The sequence below is a fragment of the Perca flavescens genome, chromosome 19 (genome assembly GCF_004354835.1).
Source record: "Perca flavescens isolate YP-PL-M2 chromosome 19, PFLA_1.0, whole genome shotgun sequence".
In the NCBI taxonomy this organism is placed as follows: Eukaryota; Metazoa; Chordata; class Actinopteri; order Perciformes; family Percidae; genus Perca; species Perca flavescens.
This window is the reverse complement of record NC_041349.1, coordinates 24,724,068-24,739,984: the sequence shown is the minus strand read 5'-3', so window position 1 is coordinate 24,739,984 and position 15,917 is coordinate 24,724,068. Positions and strand designations below refer to the sequence as shown.

The 15,917-nt window shown below is 39.6% G+C and overlaps 1 protein-coding gene across 4 annotated transcripts in view; it reads left to right on the top strand.

The window, feature by feature from the left end:
- dnah2 (dynein, axonemal, heavy chain 2) overlaps positions 1–15,917 on the top strand; it is a 103,590-nt gene that overhangs the window by 40,763 nt on the left and 46,910 nt on the right. For all 4 annotated transcript variants that reach the window (XM_028563758.1, XM_028563755.1, XM_028563757.1 and 1 more), the window contains exons 36-43: positions 1,046–1,149; positions 1,900–2,089; positions 4,287–4,467; positions 4,621–4,748; positions 8,216–8,368; positions 8,839–8,964; positions 12,131–12,349; positions 13,236–13,353. In XM_028563758.1, coding sequence (XP_028419559.1) covers positions 1,046–1,149; positions 1,900–2,089; positions 4,287–4,467; positions 4,621–4,748; positions 8,216–8,368; positions 8,839–8,964; positions 12,131–12,349; positions 13,236–13,353 — 1,219 coding nt within the window. The remainder of the gene's footprint in view (positions 1–1,045; positions 1,150–1,899; positions 2,090–4,286; positions 4,468–4,620; positions 4,749–8,215; positions 8,369–8,838; positions 8,965–12,130; positions 12,350–13,235; positions 13,354–15,917) is intronic.

Sequence of the window (15,917 nt, the reverse complement as noted above, 5' to 3'; positions counted from 1 at the left end):
TACAAAGACAGATTGATAGCGATGGTTTGGGTCTACCAAAGATGTTGTATTATTACTATGCTTTTAACTTAGGCATCTGGCCGACTGGTCACCTCCTCCTAGGAGAGCCCCCATCCTGTTAAACTGTATGGTGAGGCAAAAACGCATCCTATAATCTCTGACTTAAATGTCGTTTGGACAAAAGTGGCCCAGCTGTTTGAACTGGATCCATAAATAAATACTTCATCAAGTGTTAATAGCGAAATCAAAAGTTATGTATTGGTAGATCTCCCCTTTTTTGGAGGTATTGATTGAAAAAGAAAATTGTCACACGGACGGGGGGGGATCTGTATCTCGGTAGTATAATGAAATACTTTGAGGTTGTGGTACAGCAATTTGGAAGGTCTCAATCCAGGAGTGGGCTTGTGAGATGGCTAGGGTGGCAGGCGGTCGAAAGATTGGATGTCTATACTAGAAAATAGGGACAGTACCTGAGGTTTCTGGAGGGCTCCTAGAAGCTTTGTGCTGAGGAGAAACCTGTATGATGGGCTTATGGTGTTTGTCATTTATACATATGTTTATTTGGTTTATGGTTTATTGTTATTATTTTGTTGTATCTTCTTGAATATTGTAGTTACTGTGTCATCTCTTCTTGATTTTTATTTTGGGTGGGTGGTGATTACAAAGGGGAGGGGGATATGTTCATGTTGCAAATTTTATGTTTTGTATGTTTAAAAAAAACAAAAACTTAATCACAAAAAAGAACAACAGACATGATACAGTATGAAAAGAGAGAGACAGCATGAAAAAAGAAGAGCACATAAGCCTTTATCAAGCCATTTCAGCAACATTTTTAGTATCTTTTGGGTGTGGTTTGTTTAATGAGGGTGGTGTAATCCCTGCAGAGTGAATACACCTTTTTACATTTTACTCTCTCCACTCAGTTTGCTGACCTGTCTAATGGCAGCAAGAGATCAGTTTTGCTGAGATGAAATAGAAGTATTAAAAAAAAGCATCTACTAAACTTGTCCATTTCGTGGTTGGTTGTTTTTTTTTCTCCCAATAGGATGCGAATGATTGTATAATCCGACAGACCAACACACATTTCAACTATGGCTACGAGTACCTGGGCAACTCTGGACGGCTCGTAATCACTCCACTTACTGACAGGTAGCAATCAAGTATTCAGTCAGTCATTTAGTGCACCAACCAACAAATGCATCAACACATCAATCAATCTGTCGCATGTCAGTTAATTTATTAATTAGTAAATTATCAAAATGTTTTATACTTTTGATATCCATATCAAGTATCAGACAACTGATTGATTCCGCCATTCTGGAGGACAGATTTGCGTAAGGTAGCAATCAAGTATTCAGTCAGTCATTTAGTGCACCAACCAACAAATGCATCAACACATCAATCAATCTGTCGCATGTCAGTTAATTTATTAATTAGTAAATTATCAAAATGTTTTAAACTTTTGATATCCATATCAAGTATCAGACAACTGATTGATTCCGCCATTCTGGAGGACAGATTTGCGTAAGCATTGTTACTGCAGTATAATCATTAGATTACACCTTGGCTCTTTGTTCATTCACAGATACAATTATTATTGGCAAATATTATGTTAATGGTGGTTAGATTAATAATTGAAATACAGATGTATTACTTCACATTGGAGACCATTTCACATACTTATTTTTAAGGTACAGCTTAAAATGCTAATAAACGCACTGTATTTCCATTTTGTTTTCATTGTCTTTTCTTTTTAAGGTTTCACTATGTTTAATTAACGTGTTTAATATTGTTTTAATACCATAAATATTCTAACTATATTTGTTTTTATGAATATTTTTTTCTACATCGATTCTCTATAGAGTAAATATCTGTCTGTAAATGTTTGACTCTGTCCAGGTGTTACATGACCCTGACCACAGCACTCCATCTCCATCGGGGGGGCTCTCCTAAAGGTCCAGCTGGTACTGGAAAGACAGAGACAACAAAAGACTTAGGCAAAGCTCTAGGAATGTACGTCATCGTAGTCAACTGCTCTGAAGGACTAGACTACAAATCCATGGGACGCATGTACTCTGGCCTGGCACAGGTAGGAAAAAGCTAGAAGATATGAAATTAATTTTAACTATTTATATATTTTCATGCTAGAAAAACTGGGTAAAACACTAAAACTGGGTAAGTAGTTAGTAGGTTGCTCTCTCTCTCTCCATTTGTGTGTGTTGACCAGTGGTGAAAGAAGTACTGTTTTACTTATAAACAAAAGTAGCAACACCACAGTGTAAAAATACTATTAGTTTTAGCAAGTATAAACATCAAAATATATTTAAAATACCAAAAGAAAAAGTACTCATTATGCAGAATGCTACTTTATGTACTGACGGGTAGCTTAATCAATAATAAAACATGCCCATAATAAAGTTAAAGTAAGTAGTAACAAATTAAAGCTGCGAGCAGCGATGGACGGGCCATCGCGCCTCTGCGCGCGTCGGGGTCACCAGCGGACGCCACTCCTTGCGACCGTGCATTTGCGCGCAACTCAGACGCTGCAAATCGTCACCAATGAAAAGGGAACTCCCCGCCGAGTACAACGATACCTCACACAAGATTCTACGTCATGCTGTTAATTAGCTGTGAAAAGGGGCGTGGCCAAAGCATAGGGGGCGGGCCAAACCATCACCGATAAAGAAGGAAGTCTCTGCTGAGTTCAATGACACCTCACAAATGTTATGAAAGGGGGCGTGGCCTGAGTAAGTGGGCGTGGCCATATTATAGGGGGCGGCTCAGTATCACACGTAGACCACACATTATGAGTTTAATGCAAATCGGATGATGTTTGTCATATAAGGCAGATTTCCTGTTGCCAGCGGGGGGCGCTATGACCAAAAGTCAATTTTGGCCTGTAGGTGTCCTCAGGCCTGGACCCTTGTCAATTGTGAGAAATTTAGGGCAGATACGACAACGTAAACTCAAGTTACAACAACTTCTTTGTTCATCGCTAAACACTCAAAATGGCCGCCACGCCTCGCCCACACCGTCTGACGAAAAGTTTTTCTTTTAATAACTTTTCATCGTTAAGGTGTTGGGATGGTACAGACCAAGTTTGAAGTTCATCGGATGAAATCTCTAGGAGGAGTTCGTTAAAGTATAGCACCTTGACTTTTAGGCCTAGTTCCTGTTGCCACTAGGGGGCGCTATGACTTTAAGTAAATATCGGCCTTTATTTGTCCTCAGGGTTGGACTCTTATGAATCCTGAAAAGTTTCGAGGTAATCGGACAACGTACACTCGAGTTACACCCACTTCCTGTTTCGGCGGCGAAACGCACAAAATGGCCGCCCTGCCACGGCCACGCCCTATGACGAAAAGTTTTTCTTTTAACAACTTTTCATCTTTAACATCTTAAGATGGCACAGACCGAGTTTGAAGTTGATCGGATGAAATCTCTATGAGGAGTTTGTTAAAGTACGACATGTGGAAATGGCCAAAATCGCACTAATTTCGAACATGTAATTCAAAATGGCAGACTTCCTGTTGGGTTTAGGGTATGGCTCTAATGAAGTTTTTTGTACATCTTGACATGTTACATATGTGTACCAAGTTTCGTGAGTCTACGTTAAACGCACTGCAGGGGCTCAATTTTCTTAACTTTCTAGGGGGCGCTAGCGAGCCATTTTTGTGCGCCTATTCCCGAAACCCTTAAAATACGTAAGTTTTCACCAGACTTGATGCAACCGCCAAATTTGGTGAGTTTTTGAATATGTTAAGCCCCTCAAAAAGCCAATTCATTTGACGGTAAAATAATAGAAAGAAAGAAAGAAAGAAAGAAAGAAAGATAATAATTCCTTCAGTTTCAATAGGGCCTTCGCCGCTGTCGGCGCTCGGGCCCTAATTCCTTCAGTTTCAATAGGGCCTTCGCCGCTGTCGGCGCTCGGGCCCTAATAATAATAATTCCTTCAGTTTCAATAGGGCCTTCGCCGCTGTCGGCGCTCGGGCCCTAATAATAATAATTCCTTCAGTTTCAATAGGGCCTTCGCCGCTGTCGGCGCTCGGGCCCTAATTCCTTCAGTTTCAATAGGGCCTTCGCCGCTGTCGGCACTCTGGCCCTAATAAATGTATGGTCAACAAGTCTGTGTCTTTAAAGACCTGGCAAAATATTTTTTTATTTAGTTGTGTACAAAAATAAACTAGGCAAAACTGCATGTGTTTTTTTTATTATTTTTTTATTAGGAGTGGATTTTCTTTTTAATGCGTGATTTGTATGTATTTTATTATGTTTATTATGAACAGACAGGAGCATGGGGGTGCTTCGATGAGTTCAACCGAATCAACATCGAGGTGTTGTCGGTAGTAGCCCAGCAGATCCTCTTAATCCTTTCCGCCCTCGCAGCTGGACAATCCATGTTCCATTTTGACGGACAACACATACGCCTGGTCTGGTCATGTGGCATCTTTATCACCATGAATCCCGGTAGGTCAACACAAATGTGCAAATGCATACACTGCATATGCTTATGCTGATTACGTTGTACAAGTAGTTTGAGATATTTTCAGGGGATGTTTAAAAAAAAAAAAATTCTGTCATGAAAACCTGTCATAAATGCCTCTTTTTATTTTTTTGAAGGTTATGCTGGTCGTACTGAGCTTCCAGACAACCTCAAGTCCATGTTTAGACCTATCTCCATGGTGGTGCCAGACTCTACTCTAATCGCTGAGATCATACTGTTTGGAGAGGGCTTCAATAACTGCAAGGTACTACCATCCCCTACTGGTACTTTGCGCGGGAAAAAAATTTAAAAAGAACAGATGAAAGAAGAAAACAGTAAGGTTTGCATAGAAGTTCTGTTTATGCTATCCACTTGGAGGTTGCATTCCACACATGCACAATAGATCACTACACTACTACTTGTAGTGGAGTGGCTGCATAGGCTTGACAAGAAATTGGGCTTTAGTCTTAGGTTTAAAGACTTAAATGCGTTCTTAGTTAAAGACAGTAAACATTTTCTGCTACAGGTGATACAGAATTATTATCTTTTATGACCATGAACGCATCCCCTTCCCCTTGAACCCCTCCCACTTGTCATCAACACTTATTATTAATTAAGACAAGATGAAATAATAACCATAATATTAAATATACTACAATAAAATAATAACAAAAATACCAAATAAACATTATATATGACAAAACAATACGCACATAGTATACGCCTCTCCACAGTACATGGCTTCTTCTGTGCCCTCCAGAAAGCTTAAATACTTTCCACATTTTCTAGTATAGATATTTAATCTTGCAAACCTTTTATAAGACTTTTTCTCAAACGCTGCCACTAGTCATCTCACAGAATTATCATCTTAAAAATGAACTGAATTGTTGATTCAGGTATAGGTAGAGGTTTGTTGCTTTCTTGCTGCTATATAACAAACCGTATCTGCTCTTAAAATGTGTCACCTGTATGCTCTCTATGCGCTTACAGGCATACAAATATCCTCTTTGTGTTTGTATAGTGGATGTATCCGTTTAATGAATTCCGTCTGACATTTTTACCCTGTACACAGTTCTGAATACGCACTGATTTCTTTTCTTTTTTTTTAAGATCAACTTTTTATTCTTTTTTTCATTTCAAACATTCAGAACAGACAAACACACTTGATCAAGAACAACCACCCTCTCCCACCCTCCGCGTTCTCAAGGAAAAGAAAAAACCAAACAAACAAATAAACAGAAACAAAAGCAGAAATCACACCTTGCCTAGTCACTCTCCTCTAATTCTTGTGATGCTGAGGTCATTAGGACTGATATTTGTGCTGCTGCGCCTTTCCATAGGTCTATAATCGATGACTTGGCTTTGGTTAATCCTTACTGTAGAGAGCTCAAGCATAACTATATCCAGAAAATACGCCAACCACTGTTTTATACAAAGCGAGTGGGGAGGGAGCCAGCGCTGAGCTATCATTTTCTTGGTCGTGGTTGAGCCGGCTAGTAGGGGTGCATGATATATCGACTCAATATCGTTATCGCGATATCACGTTGTGCAATATTATATCAAAAGTGAAAGATAAGTATGCAATATTTAGTTTATTTTGTGGAGCGCTGCGTTCCGTCCGTTGGCTGTATGGCTTGAAACGCTATAATCATAATTTCATTGGCCAGTTACTGTGCCACTTGCACATGTTAGTGCACGTCAGCGCACGGGTCCACTACGTGACAAATGCTATGGAGCGTACCACGGGTCCACTACGTGACAAACCCTATGGAGCGTACCACGGGTCCACTACGTGACAAACCCTATGGAGTGTACCACGTGTGTGCATATTTCGACAGAGTGACAGTGTAAGTGAAGAAATAGATAGAGACAACAAAACGGAATGAATCAGAGAAGAGAAAGAAAAATTGTCTCCTGTTCTCTTTATTTATTTATTTTATACTGTCCAACCAGTAAATCAGGTCCTGTTCTGTAGACATGGTCCTTATTTATTTATTCAGGTTGGACCAGTCCAATATGACAGTCAGTTGAAATAAACCTTGTGTTGTAAGAAAACTAGTTTTATTTGTTATGAATCTATTTTGATGCGTTTTCCCGTAACTTTTGTAATGTCACATATTTTTTAAATATCGAAATTAATATCGATATTGCAATATTCATAATCGATATTGCAATATTCATAATCGATATCGCAATATCACTTTTTGTTAATATCGTGCAAACCTACCGGCTAGCCCCTCCAGGCTCAGCTCTCGCTCCCATTTCTTTACTATTGGGAGTTCTCCTACGGATACCTGTATCAGTTTAGCATAAATCCTGGACACCAATCCTCCCGCAGGAAAATCAACAAGCCATTTAATGATTGGCTGGGTCTCAAGACTGTTTCCCCATGGTACTCCATAACATTTTAGGGTTGACCTTAAAGGAATACGCCACCGTTTGTTGAAATAGTGCTTATCACAGTCTACCCTGGCTGTAGATAGGTGGGCCAACGCATTTTTTTATCTCAATGCATGTAATTAGGTTGTTTTTTTGTCTTTTGTTGGCTCAATTTTACTCACAACATGCTAACCGGATTCCATTCACTACGCTAAGCTAACTAGCGGCGGCGCTGCCGGTGTTGCACCGGACTAAAACAATGCATGCACAAAAAATACGTTAGCCCACCTATCTACAGCTAGGGAAGACCGTGATAAGCCCTACAGTATATCCACAAACAGTAGCATATCCCTTTAAGCGAAGATAAAGGAAGAAGGATGTATATGCACTGATTTCTAAAGTAAATTATGTTGAATCATCACAGCCTTAATTACAACATTTCAGCTTCTTTTTATGTGAAGAGCTCCGGCAATCGGCAGATGAGCTTGAGTTCTTCTACGCTGATAGAGATGCAATATCATCAAATCAATCTGATGGATTCAGTTAGAAATACGGTGCTTGCCTTGTCATCAAAATGACAGACTTACAGAGTTTTTTTTAATCAGTTTTTTTTTATCAAAGTTTTTAATGGAGAATTGTTGTTATTGCACTGTACGCGCCATGTAAAGTAATCTAGTTGGAAAATGTGAGTTGCTGGAGCCTCAGCTAAACATAGATCAGTGGTGGGTGTTGATCCATCTGTACCTCACTGATTTCAAGCTGTTTTAAGCAGTGCTGTTCTGGGATCAATCTTGGAATGGATTTGGTGTGTGTGTGTGCAGGTGGGTGGGTGTGGGAATTCTTAGTAAGAGTGATCATTACCACAGACACATTTTTCTCTGGGACCAGAGCTGAAGCTAAAGTACTGCTGACTCACCAGGGAGCTCTTGTAGCTTCACTTCGCTACCTAATCTATGTGAGTGTTTATTGTGAGGGGGATAACAGAGTTGGTGTGCATTAGTGTGCACGCTGTGTGCTTGCTATTGATTGATAAGAAAACGCGATGGTGGTATGTGTGCTTCCTAACCTAGATCTTGCTCTCGAACACCATGGCTATATGGTTGAACAGATGTATGATTTGGGACGTGTCTTTGATTTCCACTGACAGGGAATGGGAAGTGATGGATTTACTGTATGTTCAATGACATGCTTTACTGGCACATTGCTAAGTCACCCTGGCTCATCTCTGGAAATACTGCAAATTTTAATCTTATTTAAGGTGACATTTACCTTTGTCTCCTCCTTTTGTTTCTTCCTTTTCTGTTTCTGTCTTTGTAACTCTATGTCACTCTACTTCTATCTTTGTCCTCATAGCTCCTGGCTAGGAAGGTCTTCACCCTGTACTCCCTGGCAGTGCAGCAGCTGTCTAAACAGGACCACTATGATTTTGGCCTGCGTGCTCTCACCTCCTTGCTTCGCTATGCTGGAAAGAAGCGGCGCGTTTGCACCAACGTTCCTGATGAAGAAGTAGGTCCCTCTTAATTCATCCTATTATACAGGCCATTAAGAGATTCCTTCCTAATCCACTTTCAGTGTAAGTGATGGGGGACAAAATCCACATTCCTCATTCTGTACAAAAAATCCATTCACAGGTGTATATGAAGCTAGCGTAAGGCTTCAGCAGTCTGAGTTATTCAGATCAAGTGGGTCTCCCATAAGTTACTGCACCTCCACTGCACCAACAAGGAAACACTGTCTGTGGAAACACAAAGAAGGAATTTCATACTAAACACACTATTTTGCATGTGATTAACAGGCGGTTGCTATGACTGCATCAGCTTGAATGTGAACATAAGCTGTGCTATCATCTCTCTTTTTGGCAAATCATAGAAGAACCAGCACATATTTACTGAATTAACTACTAGCCTTCCCTTTCAAATAAAAAAAAGTTTCAATAGGAAATATACTTAAATCTCTCTTTGTATCTTTGTCCTCAGGTCCTGCTAATGGCTATGAAGGACATGAACATTGCTAAGCTGGCCTCCACTGATGTGCCACTGTTCAATGGGATCACCCAGGACTTGTTCCCTGCTGTGGAAACACCCATTATAGACTATGGCAAGGTAAATCATCAATCGCAATAAGCATTCCATTCAAGAAACTCAGGGCTAGATTTATCAAGCCTTTTGTGCCTGTTTCCAGGCGTTAATTGTTTGTAAAGACTGACTTAACCGATGTGGGCTATTTACCAACAGGGCGCACTTGGTTAAAATTGCAGATTGCCTGCCACATAAGCGAGAATAAAAACAAGTTGCGCTTTTCCACCCATTTTTTTTATTTTCCACGGTATTTACAAAGACTGCCAGTAAGAGCGCGCCTTTATTCTGCAGGGGAAATTCTCCGCCTCTTAAAAGCAGGTCTAAACCAGGAAGCGCATTTTCCTGTGTGTAAAAATGTACCTTATTCAATGGCAGCAGATTAAAAATTAAATTAAAAAAAACGCCTCCGTGTCTGTTCCAACAATTTTGCAATTATTTAACTATATAACACTCTCTTTAATGACTTAACCCCATCGGTTGGGTTGACATATAAATTATATAAACATATGTATACATACATAAAGCTAAAACATGAGTATTATAACAGACCACGCATACCTTCATTCTTTACAGAGATCTCAGCAGTATCTATGCCGTCCACACCTTCCACCTGTTCGGCAACGAGTGTTTGCTGCACCACCTCTTCAGTAGTAGATAGCGTGTGTATTTCTGGTGGACCTGAACTGGTTCCCCTCGATTGTGCCCGGTTGTACGCTACCTTCTCTTTTGTTCTGCGCTTTATGTCTTGCCACTGTTTTTTTACCTCCTCCACTTGTCTCATTGTAGATGATAACGAGTTGATTTTATTTGTCATGGCAATCCAAATTGAATTTTTTTCCGAGGGTGTGGATGTTCTGCCCTGTAATATGTTCAAGTTTGTTGTTACTTCATGTACTAATAGGTCAATTTCATCGTCACTAAATTTAAGCTTGCGCTTTCATTTTCCCGTAGGAAGATCCATGATAGATACATGCAGGCCCATTCTTTGCTCTTTTAGAGTAATTACGCTAGAGGGCAGAGTATGCGCTGATTGCGTGATAGGTTTAATAAATACTACGCAAAATAAGGAAGCATAGCGTGCGCTATTACCGAACTTGCATAAACAGACGCAGCCTAAACTGCGCTAGTGTTAGTAAATCTACCTCTTAGTGTTTTGTTATGTTTGCTCTGACTGTATGACAGTGTCATAAAAAGTTTATTTTCTATCTGTTCATCAATTCATCTATAGTTCATTTGCCCCAGAGGTTGTCCTGAGAGCTGTTAGCCCATCTTAATATTCATTATAGCATTGATATATACAGTAACAGCTCTTACTAAAACTGAAGCTCTAATGCTAAGCCAGCAGACAACATTAAAGGTCCAATATGTAATATTTGTACTGTAATAAATCCAAAAATGACACCAATGCCTCATCAGATATTAAGGAAACATGTTAAACTGAAATACTCTTTTCTGACAACAATGCTAATGTCAGTATTTTTTCTTTTTGAAATTTACATTCCGTGACGGAATTTATGTTTATGTTTTGATCTGTGTATTGTTATCAACGGCCCAGTTTGACAGGCAGGCCGGGTTGCCAGATATACCTGTAAAAACCTAAACCCAGCGCGCTACAGCTGTAACGGTAGTACAGCCATGAAAGCAGCAAACAAACGAACAGGATCAACGGAGATAGATTCTACATGACATAAAAAAAAGAAAACAGCATGTTTCTAACAGTTGCGTAACAACCCCTGGTAAATATTGGTGATGTATTTGAAAGATGGAGACAGCTTAGATCCCAAAAGGACGCAGAGTTGGCTTATTTTCTCCTGAACAGGTAAGCATTAGCTTCAGGCTAATTTATCACAGCTACTAGGGATGGGCATTTTTTGTAATTTCAACATTTGTGTACTCACATTGAATTATATAGCTAGAGTACCCGAGTTGGTTACTCGCAAAAACAATTGAGACATAGCCAGTAAAGTGATCCCGACTGGTCCTGGCTAACGCCGCCATGCTAACCCTGCTAACTGTTAACGTTACCGGGAGGACCAGGCAAGCAACCCATGGCTGTTTACAGCGTGTAGCCTCTTCAGTGGCTGGAGCCGACAACGGTGAGTTATTTTAAGCCACGAGAGGGGGGCTGTAAATCGGAAAGAGAGGACTGTGAGTTTGCAGTGTGTTTAGCGATTGTTGCCGTAAGCCAATGAAGTGTGTTCCGTCGGCAAGGTAGTAGTATTTTTAGCGTTTCGTATTGTAATTCTAAGCCGAGGAAGTGTGCCTGACTGGCGTGTGGAGAATACAATGAGGTTGTTGTGTTTATAGCGGTTCATACTGTAATTTTAAGCCGAAGTCAGTTGGTTACAGAGCTCCGCGTGAGCACTGGCTTTTATGACTGTCAATATAGCCAGCATCTACCGTTAGCTACTCCACTGTGCTGTGGAGTAATGTCTGGCTATGTGAGAAAAGCGTCTAGCAACGTTGTTGTGAATGCTGCGGTCTCACCTTGGCAACCCCCGTGAACTTCGAGTCTGGGCAGGAGGGGGCGGGGGAAACGACTCTCCAGTATTTTGAATTGGTAATGCAGTAACTATTTTAACCGCTAGCTGCCAGTATTACATACAATATTACATATTGCACCTTTAAGATGCCACTGCTGTCTCTGCATCTGCTGTCTAACTTTGTCTCTCTGTCCTGCAATGTGGCTGTCTCTTTAACTTTGGTGGAGAGGACAAACAAAGGAGGAATTTAATTATACAGACACAACCAACACAGCACACACATGTAGGCTGAAAGCAGCTTTAATGTTGCATTTTCTATCTCTGCCATGTATGTATGTTAAAACTATGAAAAGCAGATTGGATTTTTTTGAGAAAACTTAAGAGTCTTTTGGAAAAAAGAGATGGATAGATGGGATAGTGTCTTAGTCTTGTTCAGGTTGCCCTTCCCTGTGTATGTGTATGTATATTTTTGAATGTTCTCATCACATCACTGGAGTATGTTGGAGAGCATGTGTTTATATGTGGATGAGTAATGCATGTGACATGTGTCTGTGCATGTGTGTGCATATATAGATTAACAAATTTAATTCAACTTGACCCTGGTACATTATAGTCATTATATCTTAATTTTCTGTATTTTTACAACATCACTCAGGGTATGACCATCACTGACTATCTTTCTATTATCTTCTGTCATTTTGTTGCAGTTGAAGGAGGCTATAGAGGCAGAGCTTCGTCAGAGCGGTTTGCAGGTGACTCCTTTTACAATAACCAAAGTCATCCAACTTTATGAGACCAAAAACTCTCGACACTCATCTATGCTGGTGGGAAAGACAGGCAGCGCTAAGAGTGTTACCTGGAGGACTCTGCAGAATGCCCTCACTTCCCTTTACCAAAAGGGAGTGCCTGGCTTCCAGCTGGTCCAGGTGGGTGTGGATGGAAAAGAATACAATAGCAAAAGGAACGTTCTTGGGTCACAAAAGGGGCTCTAGTTTATCTCTTCTAGTGAAACAGCCATTCGTAATCGTAGTCATGTTTTCTTTTTACTTCTATTTCTGCCCTTATTAGTTTTCATCTCACTTTCTTCTTTCTTCATAGTTTCAATACCAATGTTGCCAAAGCATCAAAATACAATTTGTCCAAATATTCGGACAGAACACAATAAACAGTAATATCGCCATTAGAGAGAGTGTGTGGGTGTGTGTGTGTGTGTGTGTGATGGGTTTGTCTCGGGCATTCACTGTCCCTCAGGTTGTGGCATTTTTGTACATACTGGGCAGCAAGATAGGGCCTGTCTCCTTCTCCCAGGAGAATTTTAAATGATCTTTTCTCTCTCTTGTCTCTTCACAGAGAAACAGCTGATCTTAATTCAATTCAAAAGGGCTTTATTGGCAGGGGAAACACATTTACATTGCCAAAGCAATTTAAAAAAAACAAAAATGAAAAATACGATCTACTAGCATAACGTGTAAACAGAGCTGTGTAACATTGTAATCAAATATATAAAGCTATAATAAAGTAAAAATCCCAATTGTTCAAAAAGTCTGTGAAGGTTCTCAGTCATCCAGCTCATAGTATCAAAGGAAGGTTAAATTTAAGGGCAACTGGACTTGGTTAAGGTTCAAAGGTTAATAAAATGTATTTATATGTTTGTGAATTCCTTACCTTAATAATAAGAAAAAAATATATACATTTGGCAAAAAGATTCACATGTTCCATGAAATGCTAGTTTTAATATGTCATCATTTTAAGCTTTGTAGCTGACATTATTATTCACTTTTTGTTTATCCCTTTTGTCCCTGTGGTGCAAAGGATTATCCTCTAAACCCCAAGGCAGTGAGTCTGGGAGAGCTGTATGGAGAAAATGACCTCTCCACCAACGAGTGGACTGATGGAGTGCTGTCTTCCCTCATGAGATCAGCCTGCGCAGGTGCTGACACTGAATACACATATTCCTGTTCATTAGGCCTGCACGATTAGGCCGGTTACACACTGGCTGCGTGGCGTGAGTGTGGCGTTGCTGTTGCGTGTCAGCTGCGTGGATTTTTCTGTCTTTACACACCAGAAACATGTCTGACGCGGCGCTGCTGCTGCTAGCCTTGTCTGTACTCATCACTGATGGGCAGTAACGCGTTAGAAGTAACGCATTACTGTAATCTGATTACTTTTTTTCCAGTAACGAGTGAAGTAAGGGATTACAATTGCAAAAACAGTAATTAGATTACTGTTACTTCCCCCGTAAGCAGGCTGCGTTACTGCGTTACTTTACCGTGGTTTTGTTTCATGAGTGACAATGACGTATGAGCGTTGCGATGTGGTAAACACCGACATGTGTAGTGTTGAACAAGAGACAACATGGAGCACGGGAGAGACCAGGACCATGCGGCGTTTAATGCTCAGAAGTACCGACATTACTTGAAGTTTGACTCGGTTAAAGGTGACAAAAACATCAGCGTCCGCTGTATACTCTGCGTGGGAAGAAAACTTTAATCTACAGCGAAAAATTCCACCTCAAATCTGAGCAAACACCTAGCAAGCCGGCACAGGAATGTGAAACTCACTGAATAAAAACCTGAACCCCAAACTGACATGACCGCTGCGGCTACGTCCAATTCCACCAGGCGAACCTCCGAGGGCCCTTCTCCAGCTAAACAGGTGAAAATAGGCTTAAAAGCGACAAGACTTAGTGCTGCTGAACTGAAGAAGCTCGTCGCTGGCTATATTGTCGAGGACATGCTGCCAATTTCCACTGTTGACTCTGAATCCGTCAATGTTCCGACACATCGTAGAAAATATACCGGCCAAACACGGTGTCAAGCAGCCGCAGAGAAAGTCATTTGCAGGATACCTTGAGAGAGAATACAACATAATGGACGCTAATTTGAAGGATGCACTCAGAGATGTGAATCACAATCACAATTTTTTAGCTTAGAATTGATATCACGATTCTCTGCCTTTTTTTTCACGAAATGTAATATTTATTGCACACATGAACCATGACAAAACAAAACATATTGGCAGTACCAAACAGATTTTTTTGGCACCTATAGCACATTGCCCATCACCACAAGCCTGTAAACATAGAGGCTTCAATGAATAAAGAAAATAAAGTAAATACTGGCCATTTAAGTACAGTCAGACATGTAAAAACTACTAGAGACCCATATTTAAGTACAAGTGCTCTATCAAAAAAGTGACTTAAGTAGAAGTGCTCTTTAAGCACAACACTTAAGTAGAAGTACTAAAGTATTCAACATTTTTTGTACTTAAGTATTGCAAGTAGTTTATTTTAAAATGTACTACTCAAGTACTGAAAGTAAAAGTACAAGTATTGTGTTATTTAGTTATTAAAGAAAGCAGTCAAAAGTTTGAATATCATATTGTTTGTATTATGTCAAATGTTTAGCCAAGGCTGTAGCCAAAGGAATTAACAAATATTAAATATATTATATTAAAAATAACAAATGTTAACAAATACTTAAATAAAATGTACAATTATCACACTGTGCAAATAAAATGAACATCTTCTCCAGCACAGTAACGATTAAAGCCCCAAAAAACGTATCACACACTAGCTAGTAACATGTGATGAACAGTCGAAAGTTAGCAATTTAGCAAAATGCAGATAAACTAGCAGCTTCACATCACAGGGTCAAACGGTTAACATTCAGTACTCACTGCAGACTGAAACAACTCAGGAATAGCTTCATCTGCTGCAACAATAGCTAAATAGAAAGAGTACAAACTTACATTGTCTCTGACTTCTGAATGGGCGACCGTAATGAAAAGAAACACAACGCAATCTCGGGGATTTATTACGTAGATTACGTAACTAACGTACACACAGTGTAACCTACACAGTCTACGTAGCGTGAGGAAATCACAACAGTAACGAGTAACTATGCAGAACATAAAAAATCTATCGGAGTAAAAGTATTTCATTCATCGAAAATATGTACTGAAGTAAAAGTGGAAGTAGGAGAAAAAAAATAATACTCCAGTAGAGTACAGATACAGCCTTTTAGTACTTAAGTAGAGTAGTGAAGTAGTTCTACTTCGTTACTATACAGCTCTGAGTACAGTAGGCTACCAAAAATAGTGACATATAACACATTGAACTAAATATGGCCCTGATACAGGCTCTATCTGAACTCCTTGAACATGTCTTTACATAAGGAGAAAAAAGAAAAGAAGTCATTTAAAAATTAAATTGCGAACAGTTGAATCAAGATTGCAATTTTACGATTTATCGTGCAGGCCTACTGTTCATACTGCATCTTGAAAATGTTGAAATGTGGTTTTATTTGAGCATGTTGATACACATACACGTACTTGGGTACATCTATATATATATATATATATATATGTATATATATATATATATATATATATATATGTGTATATATATATATATATATATATATATATATGTGTATATGTATATGTGTGTGTGTGTGTATATATGTATATGTACAGTACAGGCCAAATGTTTGG